The 19992-nt window shown below is 41.1% G+C and overlaps 1 protein-coding gene across 3 annotated transcripts in view; it reads left to right on the forward strand.

The window, feature by feature from the left end:
• Positions 1–19992, forward strand: part of LOC128783441 (uncharacterized) — a 53135-nt gene that overhangs the window by 14866 nt on the left and 18277 nt on the right. For 2 of the 3 annotated variants that reach the window (XM_053934137.1, XM_053934145.1), the window contains exon 3: positions 14510–14582. In XM_053934137.1, coding sequence (XP_053790112.1) covers positions 14510–14582 — 73 coding nt within the window. Of the gene's footprint in view, positions 1–380; positions 526–14509; positions 14583–19992 lie in introns of those variants that run through there. The other variant, XM_053934151.1, reaches the window with a different exon arrangement.

Genomic DNA, 19992 nt, shown 5'->3' on the forward strand with positions numbered 1-19992 from the left:
ATTGTTTAGTTTTCATATCAGTCCAAGAAAACTAGGTTTACCTCCCAGCTCAAAAGCATTGTCCCCACAGAAATGGATATTCAAACACAGTGCTTTTTAGAGGTTGTGGCCTGCAGTAGCAGGAAGCTCGGGAGAGACTGCATACTTGTAGTATCTCTAAGCTCTGGAGCTTTTTCCTTGAATTATGTTTTTCCTTTTCAGCTAAATAAACCATAGCAAAAAAAACCTTTCACTGTGTGCTAAGATATTCTCAAGTGCTCTTGTTTCCAAGGGTGACTTTACTGGGGGCAGCAATGCAGTCTCAGAACAGAGCTCTTACGTGTTCCAGTTACAGAATTACTTCCTGTACTGCTGACAGCTTGATTTGTGAAAGACAAAAGAATAGCAAAACAAAACTCAACCCACAGCCTGTGCAAGAGAGAAAAACACACACTTGCTGTGCTTGAGGGAAAGTGTCAGACACAAACATTTTAAAGGAGGAAAGCTTCTAGTCTTCATGTACGTGATGAAAATCGCTTTACAAGGGTAAGTCTCATAACTGTAACTATTTTTAAGGTTTAAAAGTTTCCTGTTTAATACCTATGGGATAAGTCTCTGCAGCTATCTGGAGGCCAATTTTAACCTTGGACCGTTGAAATCTGTTGACCTGTGGTTTGGTACAGAGCTGGCCATTGTTGTTTTTTTTCTGCTTTGAAATAAGGGATATTGGGGGAACCTCTAGTACTGCCACCCCCCAAAACAAAAAAAAATCCATGTCTGACTGTGTGCTAGACCTGCTTTACTTAGCTGCCAAGTGTTGCAAAGTAGCCAGATACTGAAAATGCTGCTAATTGAGCAGATATCAGACTTAGAAACTCATCATTATGTGTTTATACTGAATCTGGTAGATACTAAGAGGACTTTAAGTGCATGTATAATTCCAGAGCTGTTTAGTTCTGGTTTAAGACTAAGCAGTAGTTGTAGGAAAAGAAGACTGAAGTGTTCTGCAGTTGAGTAAGCAATTTTATTTCTAAAGCAAAATCTCATGCACTACAGGGCTCATGATGCAGAAATCTGGTACAATGTTGAAGGAAGCTGTGTCTTGATTTGCAGCTTATAAAACCAGAATTTTGCTAATAAATCTGTTCTTCAGAATTACAGACCAGCAGATTCTTAAATGTGGAGGTCATGACTTGAACAGTAGACTCCTATGATTGGTGCATCCTGTATTTTTATGATAGGTGAGACAGCTTCTTCCTGGCTATTTATTTATGTCACCATTAAATGGAGAAAAGGAATTGAGATGACCTAGTCTGGAAGGGGTAAAGCAAACAGCAAAGCACTGCCATTGGTGAAACAAACTTGCTTTAAGCACATTCTCTAGTTAGTCTGAGTCATCAATCATCAACCATCATTTGTTCTCTTCTTCCTCCTCTGTCTTTCCCTGAGCTGTATTATAAAGCAGTGCTGTGACTGGAATCAGTGGTGCCCTCTCTGGGAGTGGTCCTGAGAGACAAAAGGGATGGGGACTGTGGGTAGGGACTGAGCCAAAGCATAGAGAGACAAGCAGAGCCTAGTTTGCAAGAACTGCTTGAGTCAAGTGCTGTCTCTTAAAAATAGCTCTGGTAGGACATATCCAACCATGGATACCATGCAAGCTATGCATTAGTCCAGTAACTTCCTTGGTGCCTGTTCCCTGCACTGCCTGTTCTACCTCTCAAGTCTGGAGTTGCCCCTGTTGCTTCCTCCTGATGCAGGCCTTGGTCCCAGACTGTGTATTCCTCTCCCTGTCATTGCCCCATCCTCAGATGTTCACAGTTGCTCACAGTGCACAATGTTTCCTAAAGTCAGCCAAATACACAGTTTTGAGGATGCACTTCTAGCATGTGCAGAGCTCAGAAATCTGCCTTCATCAATTTAATTCCCTTATAAGAACATGTCAGAAATGTTTTCTTCTCTTGGCATGTCTGTATACACATATATGTTCATCTGTGTATCTGTGTATTTATCCCATTATTAACAGTGAGCATTGTGTGTAGACATCAGGGATGAAATGGACTGTAAAATTTCCACGCCATCTGCCCAAACAGCACACTGGCTGCAAAAGAATGCTCAGATGTTTATAAAAGCTAGACTGAATGATGATGATGAGGATGATGATGATGTATCTGTGTGGGGGGTGATGATGATGATATCTTTCAACTGGCAAATTTTTCTGAAACTCAGAAATGTTTGCTATGTGATATGCCATCTTTTCAAATTTGTGATTCCAGTTTTCTGCTCTGTTAGAGCACCATGTAGATTGAGCAACACAAAGTTAGTGATAGGACAAAATGTTTTGATATCTTGTCCTAATTCAAGAGAGGGTTTCTCACCTCTCTGTGGGAGAGAGCTGGTTGGTAGCCTGGGCTGAGGCTGCAGCAACCCTAGTTGACAGTTGACAGTAGCTGTGTCATTGGTTTTGTTCTTCCACAGGACCATGGGACGAAAGCAGAACCAGGAGTGGCCTTAAGGTGGCAAATCTGTAGATTGAAGAATATAAATTCAGTTATAGTATTGGTTATGCTATCATACAAGTTCAGCCAATTGCATTTATGTTGAGCAACACTCAGAGCCTGCTGGAGCCAGTGGGAGTTTTGCCATCAGCTTTCCCGAGGAGTAGGATTTTACTTATTGTTTAAATTAGCTATATCTTCATGGGAGCATATGGGAGTAAATGCAAAGTCTTGAACTGAAGAAGCCAGTAAGCAGCTTTACACATTTATTTTGTTACACAGGTAAAAGCTGAGACAGCAAAACCCATCTGCTAAGCCTTCAACATATCTCTATAAAATCTATGTTAGGATAGGAATATTCTTTTCTATTTTATTTATGGCCTTGGCTGCCTGAATGAGTGCGTATGGAGCTCAGATGTCTGATGCCCTAATTGTAAATTAGTTAACTTGAAAAACTGCATGTGCTGTCAGATCTTTGCTGTGGAAATGCCAGGCTCTGTGGTGGAGGTGCTTTTGTGTGTGAATATGTTTTTTTATTTGAAAAGGGTCTTGAATTTTATGCATAAACACTATTCTCTGTCTCTCTTTCAGTTTTTTTTTTCCTCCTCCCTCTTTTGTTATAGACTCTGGACTAGCATTGAATATTCAGGGAATGCTCCCCAGGGAGATTAGGGACATGGACAGATTTCAAACAGAGCCCTAATGCAGGGACACGAAAGGACAAACATTCTAGTGGGAATACTTGTGCAAATTCCCTGCTTTGGGGTCAAAATGCATTAAACAGCTGCTTGCATACTAAAGATGCCTTTAAAATCAGTACAGACCAGAAATAATAAAATTTATAAATAGACATGGTTCTCAGTGAGAGTAGAAGTACTTTGGTGATGCCTTTTGTTATAAATCATGCAACAGTATATAGCAGTCCTAGAAAGAACTGCATCTATAAATCCCTTTCTGCAGGGCTCAGAATCCCAGATTGTGATGAAACTTACTTCAGGCAGGATTTGTCCTTATCCTTCCATGTCCTGGAGGGCTATGGAAACTGAGACTTAACAGCAGTAGGAATTAGATGCCTTGACATGAATAAACTGCTGTTATCATCAGTTACTCTGATTACACTGTTGTGGAAGATAGCTTATTACCATATTTAATAAATCTACATTAAATGAAATTGAATGAAGCCATTGCACAAACAAGCAGTAACAGTACATATATTTGGGGCTGCTGTGCAGTAGCTAAACTCAGATAGAGTCCAGCTGTGAAAACTGGCAACCTGGATGGGTCAGCATCTGAAACTGGGTTACATAACAGCAACGTGGTAATATCAAAGCTGCAGTCTGGCATTAATTGCCACACAGGTGGCATTTATCATATTGCTATGTGCATATTTAACAATAAATGCAATTTAAAAATATTTCATTCTGAAATAAATATATTGCCTTACTGTTGCTGCACATGTGCTTTATGGGTCCTTCAGCCTGACTCCACATTACTTTTGAGCCCTGTCCACTGAAATGGAAACAGGTGTCATTTGCAATATAGAAAGAAGTGCATCAGCATTTGTATAATACTTAGATCATTCAAATTTCCATTTTAGACTGCATTTTATTATGTGTACATTTCATAAGGCCCATTGCCTCTATTGCCACTGTCTCATGTTATGGTAATCCCTAAAAAAGCTGCCACTAAATTGAGGCCCTTTGTTTTATATGCTGCATGCTTGCAGCTGCTGCAAGCATTTGACAGCTTCAAAGTCCATATTTCTTGAGTTTCATCTTAGTGCAAAAGCACTGCACTCTGCAGCCTGCAGCTTTTTATTGCTGCTTGCTTCCTGACTGTCCCCATAGCTCTGCTTTTGGCTCCTCTTTGCTTTCTACTGGTTCAGTAATTTTTTTCCAACCTCACAGCTTTTTTTCTGGCCTACCACTCCTAATTGTAGTCTTTAAACCATTCCTTGGAGACATCTTCTCTGCACCAGAAGTTGTTCCCAAGCTTATTCTGCAAGCTACTTTTGAGGACTGTGTTGGGTGTATGTATCCAATTTGCCTCTTGGAAGACAGAGGTCAAGTCCCACTCCACAGCTATAAGAAATAGAAAGAACTGCAGCTGCTGTACATATGATATATAATTTTGGATTGTTTCAGAATGAGGTGGCCTCTCTAACCTTGGCCTTGCTTTCAGAAATGCCTGTGGTGTAACAACAAACAGTTTGTGTTTTGGATGTTAAAGGGCACAGTTCTCTGTGACAACACAAGTGCTGTTGGCATAAATGGCAGGATTTCATATCTGCACTCGTACATGGCCTCTAAAGCTAATCAGCCACCAAGGCAAGTCAGACCCTCTCCACAGGCTGGTCCTTGCTCAGATAAATACTCTGAGCCCCTGAGATGGCGCTTCTGGCATTAACCTGGGTGCCCTTACATACCCCTGCTTTTCATCCCTAAAATGCACAGGTGTTTCTTAAATGAGTCTTGTGTCTACTTCTGCCAGGCTTGGCTGTTTCACAGAAATGCTTGACAAAAATGAAATGCTAAAGGCTGGGAATATTTTTGTGAGCCTGTGGTACATACTTTCCCACAGGAGGCGGGATGCACTGTGCAGCCGGCTTGGATTCTGCTGCTGCCACCTTGTTAGGGCTGCTCCCCCTCAGTCATGTGCTACATGACTGAGGCATTCAAAGAGAGGCGGGTAGAAACCCAGAAAAGCAGGACTAGGGAGTGAAATGAAGCCACTTTCCGTAGTGTTCTTTCATCCGAAGGAGAAGGTGAATAACGCTTGCGCGTGTATCCAGAAGATGGCACCGGCAGCCCGAGCCTGCCGGCATCTCTTGCTTGTCCGGCCCAGCCGGGCGGGCACCGCCGCCCTGTTTGGAAACACCCTCGCTAATCCGGGGTCTCAGCCTCCTTAAAGGTTCTCAGCCCTTTAAGCTTGTAACAAAGCCGGTGCTCTCATTGCCTGGCTGCAGGCCTCTGAGCCCACGGGTGACAGGCTTGGGGGGTGACCAGTCATCAGTGTGACTGAGATCTTGGGACTTTGAATAAGCAGCTAAGTCCTGGCTGGAGCAGAAGCTCTAAGCTGCGGGATCTTTACCTCCTCATTACAAAATTAGTTAAAAAAAAAAAATAGCAGCCCTGCACGGTGTCTCCAGACAGGCTTTTCTCTATTTCAACAATAAAACTATGTCTTGCAACAGATGTGTTGTTACACATGCTGGCAAGCATTTCTCAGGTGTCACAACTCTAAATACTCGAAGAAGAGACAATACTTTGTTTTCTCTGTTTTGGGGAAATCTCTGTGAATGTGAAAGGTAGACCTGGAGCAGGGGTTTTGCACTGTGATCTGACACTTTCAGCCAAAGCTGAAAAGGAGACACCTTAGTGCTGGAGGGCTCTCAGCTCAGCATCCCTGGGCAGTGAAGCTGTTCTGCTACAAAGGAGAGTAGATAAAGTTTTGGAGCATGCTTGAGAAGTCAGACTTTCTGCAAGAGTGATTCTGGCTATTATGTTTCCTTTCTTGAGATGGAAGATAGTTTTCCTAATTTAGGCAATGGTGTTCCAACCTCAGAAACCACGGGGTTCCATGTGAAATTTTGGAGATACCCTGCTCTCCATGTTGGCAAGTCAATTCCCATTTTCCCTTACTAGCATTATTGCTTTTGGTTATAAAATAAAAAAAAAACCAACATATTTTCTTCCCTCTTCCCTTCACCCTGTCTCATCTCAGGAGGAGCCCAAACCAGTCTCCTGTGCCTACCACTTGGAGCCAACTGCTGTGGTAGGAAGGAGAAGGCAGGCACCAAGCCAGCTACTGGTTGCAGTGCTTGTGCCAGCCCTCATCTTCCAGCCACTGCCCTCTGCTCCCTCCATGGCAGCAGTCCAGTTGCGAACATTTAGCAGGCAGGAGCAGATACTTGAGGGAAAGCAGTGGTCTGCCTACTGAACATGTTGGTCACTTTTGCAAAAAAAAACCAACAAAACAAAGCCCAAAATATCTCCAAACTGTCAAAGCTCTCTTCTGTGCTGGTTCTTTGGCACTATTAGTTTTCATCTAGTGGCATGAGATTGAAAAGATGTCTGGAATAAACGCCTCATATCTGGGCACAGTGTGTTACTGTATGCCTTCACTTTAACAGTGTTCTGAAAGGACCCTTTTCTTTAGAAGTATAAACTGAGTAGCTAGAATTACGGGTAATAGGGTCCATTTAAATTTTGAAGAGGTTTTAGCATTAGGGAGGAAAGGTCTATGTTGAAAATAAGGAGAAGAGGAGAAATTATTTCAAGTTTCACAGTTGAGATTGTGCTGGAACAGCTTGCTTTTTCCCAGGTGCTTATCTGCTATTGATGGCTTTTGGCATTCTGCATATGCAGGAAGGCAGAATATGCAGCTGGACAAGAGGGCTGCATACAGAGAGAACATTTTTGACCTTGCAGCAGCTTCTGATGTTCCTTCTTATTTCTTCCCATGTTCTTGGTTTCTTATATAGTTTCCTTGTTTAACATAGTTTAGGGGTTGGGACTCTTGGTTTCTTTCTTTTTTTTTTTTTTTTAATTCATTTTGTTGGTTTACACCACTTCTGATAGATTCTTTATCACCTGCTCCCTTCAAGGCAAACTGCAGGGCTGCTTCTCTTCTGTAGCAGTTGTGCTGGAGGGCTGCTGATAAGGAACAAAATGGGAGCTACTGAGCAGTCATCTGAAGGCTGGCTATTAAAAAGAAAAAAACTAGCTAATTAGAGCTTAAAGGAAGAGGCAACACTTTGTGCAAAAACACAAGAAGGTAGGCCCTCCAAATCCCATACACTCCCTATAAATAGCTATAATTAACCCCACAGTATTCAATTTATTACTTAAAATTTAATTAATATTTTCTGTCCTTGACAATCATTTTAGAGGCAGTCAGGAAAACATAGTGGCAGCTGGGTTTCCATAGAGCAGCAGTGACATTCAAAAGGGCAGAGCCACAGGAGGCTCATCTCAGTCTCTGAGGCATACCTGTGATAAAACAGAGCTGAAACTGGCCACTGGATTTCTGGGGAAGGAGAGGAGGATGGGAGACACTGCAAGTCCTGGTGTTCTCCTGCATACTTCCAGACATCACCCTACAAATTCACTACTCATCTTGATTATCTTAAAGTGTGAGAGAGCAGTGGAAAATGTGTGTCATCTTTCCTTACTGATCAATTTACACACCAACTGAGGGCTACTGTACATTGCTGTGTTTCACTTGGGTTTGATGTTCTGCTTGGTGCTCTGTCTGGGAGAGTGAGAGACCTCTCCTGAACTTCATGGACCCTGTCAAAGTAGAACAGCTATTGCTTAAAAATGCTGTGGCTGAACTTGGTGCACTTCTGTTCTTCTCCAGCAATGGGTTTCCTGGTCATTCATACTACCCATGGTCAGTATGCCTGACACCCATCAGTGTCAGAGCACTCCTCTGGAGCAAATCCATTGGGATCCCCAATGGGAAATGCGAATGTAGTCAGCTGTGTAGAGCACTCCAAGGTTTGCTTCAAACAGGTAGGATAGATGTGGAAGACACCAAATGTGTTTCCTTCAGCAAGGACAGTGCTTCATCATTATCCAAGGTCAGGCACTAGTGTAATTCGTGCCGTCACCCATCCTTTTTCTAGAGCACACAATGTTTTTTTTTTTCTGGCCTTATAGTTTTTTGACACAGCACAGATCTGATTGCTTGTAGCATACACCTATTAGTACTCTTCATACTTTGAACTGAAAAAACTCACCAAACCCATGAACAGAAAATACTAACTGTTAACTACGGTCATGAGAAGAGAATACAACTGCTAGCTACAGGGTCATGAGAAGAGATGTGAGTTGAGCACTGTGAAGCATGGCTGCAGCCAGTCCACTCAGTAGGGACCAAACTCTTAACAGAGTGGTCATGAGCCATCCTGCAAAAACTGGCCTGTGGATAAGGGTCTGCAGTACAGGCCTGGTGAGAATAGCCATGAGATGAAGGAGGTCTTTTGTTTCCCATTTTACAGAAGGGTGCATACTGAATGAGCAAGAAAAGGTACTCAGAGTGTGTTGAAAGCAGATCTCCCAGGTCACAGGGGAAAATCTTCCAGTACAAAACTGTTAAGAGCAACTGGGAGAGGAGGTGGGCTGCACTGATCATCATCATGAACACCTTCTCTCCTCTTCTCTGGATGAAACATGAAGGGTTAGGCAGATTTTTGGTATACCTAGTGATTCAGGCCCTTGTGGTAGTGAAGTGGCATGACATCTCTCAATCCCAGGGAGGCAGGCACAAGCTGTGCAGTGCAATAAGGCCAGAAGTGCTTCTGAGAACACCCAGAAGCAGAACTGGAGTTTTCCAGGGAAGATGAGCATTAAAAAGATGATTATCACAATTTGTAGTTTCTTTGGCCTCCAGACTTTGGTGCATAAATGCAACTTCAGGACCATCACAGAGCCTGCTTGTATGGTCTGTCCTATGGTCATGGAGGAAACCAGCCTCAGACCCATCAGGCTTTGAGTCACATCTCCCATGAGATGTGTTTTCCATCAGGTGTGGCAGTGTGGGGCTAGAATGAACAAGTTCTCTACCTCTGTGTGAAAATAAATGCCTCTGATGCCCTGCAAAGGTGCTCACAGAGGGCTGTCCCCATTCTGCCAGCAACAAGGCCAGAAGGGTGGAGATGAAGATGCCATTGCTATTACAGTGGTTCTGCTGGCATCAGGCTGGGACATCTGATGTGGCAATGTTGAGTCACAGAAGCATTTAATCTTATGTTGCCACACATGATGAAGCAGGCCCGATCCATTGTTAGACTGTTGGTGATTCCAGGTAAACTTCAGCAGTACTGAGGGAGATGGAGATAGATGCTGAGAGTCACTGCATCCTTCAAGCTGAAATGAAGTTCCAGAAGAGCACAGCAATTGTCCAATGACTGTTGCAACTATTGCCTGACTTTGCATGTATCATTTAGTCTTTCTCCCTGCTTTTCTTTCTTTCTTGCTTTCTTCCTCTCTCTCTTTCTCTCTTGTAAATAATTTTTACTATATTTTTAGAAAAGTACTTCCTCTACTTCTCAAAAATTCATCTGTTTCTTGACTTTTACAAAGAGAATAGTGGGAAAGAACAAACCCCAGGCAACTCACTGCTAAGTTTTGAATTTGATGTGCAGAACAACAAATTCATCCAAAATGAGCTTTGCTTTACTGTTAGTCATTTGTACCAACCTGCAATTAAAAGGCTCAGCATTTGTTCTCATCGCTTTCTGAAATTACATTTTCTACTTCCTAGGCCCTGGCCTGGGGCAGTGGATTTTTGAAGCAATCATGCCTTGGTAATTAATGTTTAAAGATGAATGTTGAAACTTCTAAAACAGTGTTGCTGAGTAAACATACAGCAAAATGAATACAAAAACTGCAAGCCTTTTACAGAAAGCTGCAGAGTTTGGAGGTGTTATCTTTAGAGCTCCCAGCTATAGTGCATTTGATTACCCCTTCCTCCATTCTTTCAGGTGGGAGTGACAGCTGTGCTTAAAAAAAGCAGAGAAAAATAAGTATCATATCTAATCTGTAATTTCTTTACGTTACTGACTCATCACCCCAGAAAGCTTGCTGGGAATGATTAACTCATACAGAGATAGAGAGAGAGGACACAAGTCTTTGGTGTGGTCTGTAGCTGTTACATGACAATTTTGGATTTTTGCAAGAGAGTGGGAGGACAAGGAATAAAATATGAAGGGAGGAAGGTGTAAAAATGGAAGGAGAAGTTCCCTTCTTATGTCACATCTCTTGGTTTGTCATGAGTCTGCCTTTTCTCTGTAGGAGCCATAGCTTCCAGTTGGTTACTAAGCCAGCTGGATTTACCTGTGACAGCAGCCCATCCTACATAGAACTTCTGTATGTGACAGAAATGCTCCTCAGTACCATTAGATGAATCTTTCATTGCAGCATTTTTTGGTGCTGTAAAAACTAAGTTGCTGTATCACCTCTTTCTAACAGAAATCAGTAGCAACTGAAAAGGCAAGTTGGGAAAATCAGCAACTTCAGCTTTTCAGGAAGGGGAAAGGGTAGTCTGGATTGAGACTGCCTCAGTACTTTAGGCATCTGATTTGGGCATTGCAGTCCTGATTCAGGCCCTTTGGAAGACACACCTCATGTCTAATGTTTCCCAATAGGTTGGCATGATGCAGCTATCTCTTCACCTGAGACTCCTAAGACAGGAAAATTGGGAAAGCACTTGTAGTCTTGTGAGTGATTTTTTAAAAAGGGGCATTGAGGTCCTGCTGTACCATGGGAGGGGTGCTGTTTTTCATACACAGAAGTCTTTCCTGGTCTAGCAAAGGCCAGTGACAAAATCCTGAACAGATCAACTAGAACAAGATTTTTTTTTTTTTTTTTTTTTTTTTTTTTTTTTTTTTTGACTCTTCTTTTCTTTCTTCCAGAAAAGAGAATAAAATTCCCATACCAACATACAGCTGGTAGGTTGGCTAACCAAGTTCAAAGCAGGTTCTTTGGGCTTTGTTACTCTGATATTCTTTTTGCTCAGAAGAAACCAAAACCCAAAGACCTCTTGGAAGAACTCCATGTGTCTGATTCTGTGTTTAAGTGGAAAAATGGAACCTTGAGAATAATCTTGCCTTTCTGGAAGTAAAGTTCAGGCTCTAAAAAAGATTAGTAAAAGACTCATTCAGCACTAGTCATACTCATTGGGGTAACAGGCAAGTTCCTGCCTGTACTCACTTCTAGTATTCATAATGAATGTGCATTAGTGACTTCCTAAGCAGGAATTCCAGCAGAACAGTAAATGAAGTATTGTCTTCTGCTTTAATAATTTTCCTGTTCTTTTAGCATTGTTTATATACCATCATCAGTATGCTGATACATTAACTGGATACCAGTGCTTGGCTATTTTTTATTATCCATTGCTTTAGTTATCTGTCCAGACTCCTGATCCTAAAAGGATTAAGCTAAATTTTAGATGATTTTGCTGTTGAAGCATAGTGGTTTTGATTTGTTTTGTTTGTTTGTCTTTATGACCTCTTTAAAGGTTTTCCAGTAAAGATGAGGGCTTGTTTGTACTAAATTTATGTCTGCTTGTTCAAAATAGCTTGCTTGTGTTTTTTAATGTTGATTTTTCAGAGATCTCTTAAAAAACACAAGTCTACAAAGCACTTCTGCTGGATGCAGGGTGCTTCAGTTACACTTCATGTTAAACATGACACAGATCATTCAGCATTTTGCTTAAATTAAGCAAAAGGAATGGAAAATGCTTTGGTATTAAAAGCAGTGTGTCTTTCAAGACATGTTTAATCCTAAACAGATCATTCAAATGGAGTGTAATAAAGACTACTGCAGCTGATGAAAAGATATTGTTCAACTCAGTGGGTTCTCAAACAGGCAGAGATAATAGGCTTGCCCTTACTAACATCATTCACTTAGCTGTGTTTCTTTCCTAGACTGGAAATTAGATTTCCTTCTCCATTGTTTATATAGAAAAACTCAAACTATTCAAGAAGATCATGTGGGAACCACTGTTTTTAGAAGAAAGAGCTGCATTTGGATAAAAGATACCTCCCAACTTCATGTTCAGCCACTTAACAGTAACCAAAATAAGCATCCTTACCATGTTTTTGAGTGGAAGTTCTACACCAGACTGTATGTGTCCTCTGCACACACCCCGTGCTGCAAGGAGGGACTGTACAAGAGCCTGCATCAATAAACAGCAAACAGCCATCTCCCATGCCAACTCACACGTTTGTGTGCATGTATTCCCACTAGTGAGCATTAAGCCACCCACATTTATACACCTAAGATTAGAAATGTCTATCTTTTCTTTTTTCCTATGCTTCATTCCCAGCTTATTCCAAATCCTGTCCCCAGACTTAACACACTTCGTTCTTACCTTGCCTACTTTGAAGGCTTTGGACCAGAATTGAAGGCTCCCAACACCTTCAGCTGTCTCCAGACAAAACTTCAACTGGTATATCTTTATGTAGGGGACATTTTGAAAGATGTATAACTGTTGATTTCCAAGGCTGTTTCATAAGGACCAAGCTCAACAAGAAGTAAGCAGAGGCACAAGAACAAATTTATCAGAGGCACAGTCACCCAAGTATCAGGGATGAGGATGAAATTTTGGGATCTCGCTTTTTACTTGCACCACAGCGTAATTTGGTTTTGTCTCTTGCTCTTTCTTCTCCTTATTTCTTCACCTTTAGAATTAAAATGGCCAAGGTAATTTATGCTCCAAATTTATTTTCTTGTTCTGAATCTGGCAGTGAATACTGTAGGTTTTTCTTAAAGAAAACTTTCTCTAAAGCTTTCTCTACAGGTGCCACACACAGAGAGCTTCTCTCCAGGAGTATGGGGCAGGGAGGAAAAAACTCTATTAGTGACCTTTTTGCTATGTAACCTTTTCTTAAAATGCCAGCAACTGAGCTTCCACAGAGAGAACAACAAATATTGAAAGAGGAATGTGAAGGACATTATAAAACAAGAAAGTAAGAAAAGGGATCTGCTCAAACAAGTTTCTCAGGAAAGGTGATGTAATATGTACTGTAGAAAATCCTAGCAGTTGACATAACGAAGTTTCTTTCTAAATAGCTGTGGATGCCAACAAGCTGGGAGAAACAGAATGTACAGCTGGGAATACAGCTGAGCAGACTGTTTTGTCCGGAAGAAATATAGTCGGTGTAAAACTTCTTTTCAGAAGATGTCATTGAAGTTTAATTGAAAAGTGTCCTTTTAATTAAGGCTGAGTGACCATAGAATGAAAGCCTCATTTCTGTTGAGGCTGTTCTTGGTGATACTCTAAGATTAACCAATACAGGCTGGCAGTACTCAAGAGGCTGCTGATGAGATGCCACGGTACACAGTTCTGTAGCAAGTGCTCAGTCCCATTCATAGACTTTTGCCAATGTTTATCAATCTTTTAACTGCTGTCTTGAGAATTGCCCAACTTTTTATTGACTGACTTGCTCATATTTCAGCCTGGTTTCCTGCATAAATGACTGTTCTCAACACACGTGTTCTGTGCATATCCACATCTGTATACCTAAAATTTGGGAACCTCCCTCTCTGTTATAACAGACCTGACAGAGACACACACAGGGTCTCTGAGATAATGAAAATGTTAGAATTTTGTGGCAGCACGTGGCTGGATATTGGAGAACATGTAGATGTCTGCAGGGGAAAGGCTGCAGGGAACTATGCTCTGTGTCAGCCTTGGAGACTCCAGAAGGCCCAGATCTGGAGATGTTCCTATCCCACTTCTTACACAGCTTACAAATTTTAAGGTCTTGGTTGCAGACTGAAACCTTAAAAATCACTGTTTCCTCTATTTTTTTCCTCCTGGTAATTATAGAGCAAAATACTGCATGTGCAAAGACTGATACACACAAAGTGTCATTAGAAGTGCCATTTTCAGGTAGGTTAATTCATAAAAGTTGGATAAAGTGCCAAACAAGAAATCCTAGCTCATGGACTGTTATTCATCATTACAAACAGAGGAAGAACTGTATAGGAAGAATGTCTGTTATGAAAATTACATTTAGTTATGGGGCTGACATACACGGTCTGTTACCTGCTTTTTACAAATACTGTTAGCACCATTCAGGCAGCCAGCAAGCATGGTTTTATGCAAAAGAGTGTGTGGTTATTTTCATAAGGTTTTTATGAATAAGGCTTGAGAAGGCTGCAGGAGATCCTTAATGTTTTTGATGGCACTGCTGTCTTGTCAAAATATCATGTACCAACTTCTCTCTTTACTATAAACTGGTTATAAGGAAAACTAAGGCAGTAGGACTGACTGACAGTGCTAGATGTCTTGGAATGGGAGATTGAGTGACCATGTTGAATCCTTAGGAATGTTTGAATATTCTTCCCCTGTCTCTGATATGTACCCACTCCTGCATTTTCTCTTTTGTTTTAGGTGGAGTCTGCATAAGAGCTGTCAGGAGGGCTTTCTAGCCATTTTGAGGCTGAGTGATAGCAATCTTGAGCCACAGTTTTAGAGGAGTGGCACCAAAAGGCCTGTTGTTAATGCTGAGTGTTTTACAGGACAAATAGCGCTCCCTGCTTCCTCAGCTGCCTGAAAATCAAGCTACAGATACTGACCTTCAATCCAAATAACGTAAGTCAAGGCTACATCAAGCATGACTGAGTTTGAAATATGGTTATCAGCCTATCATACAACTGTTTGAAAGGAAGTCAGAGGAAAAGATCACTAGAGCACAATGATGTGCAGAGGTCACTAATATTGCCCTATCTCTCCCTGTTGTGCTAAAACTACAGTAAACGGTGTCTTATTAGTACCCCCTAGTGCTGTGCTGAAGTTGGGCTGCATGTCAAGAGCTTCCTGAGTTACAGCAGTGCTGAGGCTGGCAAACTGCAGTAGATCTACTGGAAAAGCCTTGCCCACTGCAAAAAACAGACATGCTTCTTGGTCATGACAAAGGTTCTAGATTTCTTTGTGCAGCTGCAATTTATTTCCTAAAATGCAAAGTGCAGCAGACATCTAAACTGACTGGTTACTTATGAGAATAAGTGGTCTTATTCAGTCTACCTTTTTTTTTTTACTGAGGTAAAAAATCCGAGGATTATACTTATTACCTAGCAAAGTGACAAGTGTTATTCCTAAAGACACAGTATCCAGAAAGGTTACAATATAGCTAAAGAGACCTTTCAAAAGTAACCTTTAAAACAAAAAAAAAAACCCAAACCCATACCTTCAAGTGGGATATAGTATCCCTGAAGTATCTCTTAAGGTTACTGTATCACTAAAGAGAAACCATTCAAAAGCCTCATTTTGGGTTTTCCTTGTCGTTTGCTGAGCTCAACTGTGGTAAGTACATTTCTCTCTCTCTCAGAATTTTTCATAGAGGTGTACAGAGAGAAAGAAAGAGAAAACAATTTCTATTTCTGCTTCTTGTTTTTCCTATGTGGAATGTGTTTGGAGAATTGTTTACCTGGGGTGATTGCTTGATTGGATTCTGGTGAGGATTGTTTGAGCCTGATGGCCAATCAGATCCACCTGTGTCTGGACTCTTGAGAACAGGGTCACAAGTTGTTAGTTAGATATGGTAGTTAGAAAAGTAGGTATGTAGTTTTAGTATCTTCCTTTATATAGTATATTAATGTATTATAGCATAGTTATAATAAAGAAATCATTCAACCTTCTGAACTAGAGTTAGACATCAATATTTCTTCCCATTGGGTTCGCCTGCATTTTACAATACTCAACAGAAAAGTTTACCCCAGCTAAGACTTGATGGCAGCAGTGATGGGGTAGGAGGAGCAGAGCAGCTGGCTGAAAACTCTCATGCCACACTTGCACGTGAAGCCCTTTTCCATTCCCACATAACCCACATACATACTCTTGTTTCCCTATAAAAGTCCATTTGGGGCTTTAAAAGCTCATGTCAGGTATGAAAATATTTAAAATGTTTATTCTTTTGACATTTGAGCACAGTTGCTAAAAGTGTGAGAACAGTTGCTGTTCCTGTTTGAATTTCTTCACCTCTCCACTTCTCAACCAGATGACATTTTAAGCTACATTGTATTGCAGGGAGCACATTAAACATCAGGTCTGAGAGAAATGAGAAACAGCATCGTGGGACTGCAACTTTGGGTGCTGCAAACAGCCAAATTAAAAAACAGCCATATTAAAAATCAAATACTTTTTTGGTTTAAAGTGTGAACCGTCCCTCAAAAAGCTACATGAGATCCATTTTCTGGGTGATGGAATGTATGCCTACCTAGTTTGCTTCCTATGAGGTTATTAACACTTGCTGCATCTGTAACTGCTGGTTATTGAAGAAAAGACTTAACTCCTCCCAGAACCCTGGGACTAATCAAAACATTGCCATTAACATTTAATGAGAAAGTAGTTGCTTTCACCAATAAACTGGCTTAGACTCTTAGTCCCCTAAAGCACAAATGGCACATACTGCATCATAGTTAACAAGCAGATTCTGAAAAAAAACCACAGAGGAGTGCAGATTGTTGCATAAGCTCAAAATGACTGGCTGATTTCTTCTTACTTTCCCCACCAGTACTGGAAATTATGTATGCTAACCAGTATTCATCTCTCAGCAAAGTAGCCAGACCTTGTAGGGCCAGTTTTTTCTTCCAGTAAAACCTCTGCATTGTAAAGGAACCCAGACAAAACACGCCCAGGGGAAAATCCCATGCTTATAGGAACTTCCAAGACTTTTCAACCATTTGCTCCCCTAGCTGCTTGTCCTGGGTGGAGGAGAATGGCCTGTTAGAAAGAAATGGCCAATGAAAAAGAACAAATAAGACGCTTGAGGGTGTGTCTAATGGATCCAGATATCCAGGACAGCAAAGGAAGTATTGCCTCTCGTCTGTGCCACACTTGGGTAGAGGAGCCAAACTGGTAAATTTTAGGTCTGTCAGCCAATTCTGCCATTTTGGAGATGGGACTGGGTTTACACAGGCTTCACATGAGGAGAATAACATTTTGGATACTGTGGGTCCTCGTTACTAAAATAAAAAAGGTCAGAGAAAGCTACCACAAACAGTTTCACAATGCATTTACCAGAAGAACAGTAAGAGCAGTATATAGTGCATTTTATTGCAAATGCTTGATTTAACAAAGATTAAATATGCATCTAAACACTGTCACTTTCAGATACATTCCTAATCTGACTTTGCCCGTGCTTATAGTGATATAAATAAAGAATTATTCTACTGAAGTCAGAAAAGTCATTACCTGGTTTTAAACTCAAAAGAGAGAAAATCTTCCTTTTTACTTCTATAGCAAATCCCATTCAATTCAGTATGAATACAAGAGTATATTTAAGAACAGAGACAACTGAAAAATCCATGTCCTAAATTCAGTAAAGGGTTATGGAGCTGAATTTCCATCTGAGCACTCTTGAACATTGAAACATCAAATCTCCTTTTCCTGTGGTGTAATCTAGTTTATTTTCCTTTTAGTAAACAGAAGCCACATGAAACACATGGTTATCTTCTGAGCAAAAATATCACGGACCATAGTTTACACATACTAAAAAACCAACAACCCACAAACTTCTGTTTTAAAGCTAAATGCAGGTTTTTAGTCTATCAGCATTTTTATTCCATGCTAGTTTTTGCATAGTGGAAAATATGCACTCTTAGGAGAATAACAATATGATAAGTTGTTAAAAACCAAATTATCTAGGAAGGTAATTTTTCCCATTATGAAAGTGGCTTGTCAGATATTAGTGAAATGAATTAGTCACTTAGCACACCTTTCACAACCTCTAAAAATTAGATTATGGCCTATATGTTCCCATGAGTAACAGGAGCAGTTCTCCTCTTTGTATATACAGTAGTATCACTCCACAGTTTCTGATTATGTTTTATTCACATGGAAGCATAAATCAGTCATAAATCAGTCCAAAGCCTAAAACTAACCAAACCAGTTCATATTTCTCACATGAGCTATTCTATATGCATGCCTTTCCAGATTAAACATTCCTTGTTGTGATCTAAAAAGATTCCAGGTACATGATATTCAATGGAAAAAGGTGACAGCATGACATTTAGAAGATGTATGCATGAGGAAAAAAAGGAAAGTGGGAAAACAACAGGAAGAGAAAGGAACATTTGCTTACGACCATCTCAATAGAGGAAAGTAAATTGAACAATACTTATCCAATTTATTCCCTGATTTATCCCTCTGCTTTCTGGAACTATTCAGAGTAGAGGAGGTGCAAGCATGAGCTCATCAGTGTATGTCAATACGTGAAGATGGAGCCGGGTTCTGTCCAGCAATTCCCAGGGATGGGCCAGAGGTGATGGGCACAAGCTGAAACACAGGAGATGCAGTCTGAACATCAGGAAATGGTTTTTCACTGGGAGGTTGACAAGGAGCTGGCACAGGTAGCCCAGAGAAGTTGTGGAGTGTCCATCCTTGGAGATTCTCAAAAGCTGTCTGGACTTCATCCTAGACAACCATTTGTAGGCAACCACGTTTGAGCAGGGATACTGGACAAAGTGACCTCCAGAGATCCCTTCTGACCTCAGTCCTGCTGTGATACTGTCATGCTGCTTTGGTCTCTTGTCAGGGAGAAAGGGAGGCAGTTCATTTTCTCAGTTGGCTCCCTTCAGTCAGGAGCAGCAAATTTCAGAATTGCAAAGGGCACTCCAGCAGCCAGGAGACCTGGAAGAGACCTCTGTAAGCACGTAGAACTTGGAGGGGGCAGGAGTGGAATGCATGTAGGGTCAGGATAGGCAATTTTACATTTGGGAAATTAATAGAAACAAAGCAGGAGAGCAAGAATTGCATATTGCTTCCACTTCAGACACTCTGAGAAACATTCCCATCCTTTTTGTTTCAGAGAGGGAACTGTGATATAACTAATAGGTATACATCAAGTGTCACCTGGTGACTGCAGCTTTGTGCCAGTGGCTTTGGGAACACGGGAGGAATGCTGAGAACTGCTGTGAAAGGGCTTGTTATGTACAAAAGCAAAGCAGAGAAATCTGGATGCCTGAATTTAATGGCATTTAATTTCAGTGCAGACAACTGAGACCTTGGTAGTTTCTGGGATTATAATCACGTTCTCCAGACTGATTTACCATATCATTCTCCTGCACAGGATGAAGTTAAGCACATCAAGGGGTGCTTAAGTCCAGGAGCTATGTAGTGCCAGTTTCTGGTGCTGCAAAACTTAGCTCTGGCCCTAGGCAAGAATCCCAGACTTTGGGGCTGCACTGTGTTCACACTGTTCACTCAGTAAAAAGGGTCACACACCTCCTCCATCTCCTGTGACTAGCTTGTCTTCTTGAATGCCAGCTCTCCTACATGTTAAAAAAATAACCAAACTGGACTTAATGCAGGGTAGGGCAGTTGAAAAAGTTGGATGGCAAGTTCAGTGCCAGGTTAAATATTGTATCCTTTTCTTGGACCATTGCCTTCCTGGTACAGCTTCCCATGAGCATGGCAAGACAAGGGAGCTATTTCTTTTTCTTCCTTAAGTGAACATTGCAAAAGGACAGCACCGAGGAGGCTGAAACTTTCAAAACCATGAACTTTGTAATACTGAATTCAAGCAAAAATGCGGTACTTTCAGATAATACCTGACACATTAGGGTAACCCTGACAAGCAAGATACAGAGGTGCAAATGCAGCTTTAATGTAGAAGTGGCAAGTTTCTGTCTGAAAATACAACTTATTGCCAAGTTAAAATTGCCAAAAATGCCAAAGAAGGCATTTTTTCATACTACTAACAGTAGACAATGCTGTTATCAAACAGAGTGGTGCTGTTGGAAGTGGAGGAGGAGCTCTTTTTACATCTTTCTCTAGACTATTTCTGCTTCTAATGAATACAAGTGCCAAGCTCTGTGCTAAAGTACTTGGGTTTCTTTAACAGGGAGCTCAGAGGAGCACTGCTAGGGTTAACATACTGTTTTTCCCAGGCATATACAAGTGTATTGCAGAAGGCACTATGCAAATAGTGTTCACAGAGTTTATAATTTCCTGTTGGAACAGCAAAGAAAAGAAGGTCATTGATTTAAACCAGAGAATACAA

The sequence above is a fragment of the Vidua chalybeata genome, chromosome 1 (genome assembly GCF_026979565.1).
Source record: "Vidua chalybeata isolate OUT-0048 chromosome 1, bVidCha1 merged haplotype, whole genome shotgun sequence".
NCBI lineage: Eukaryota > Metazoa > Chordata > Aves > Passeriformes > Viduidae > Vidua > Vidua chalybeata.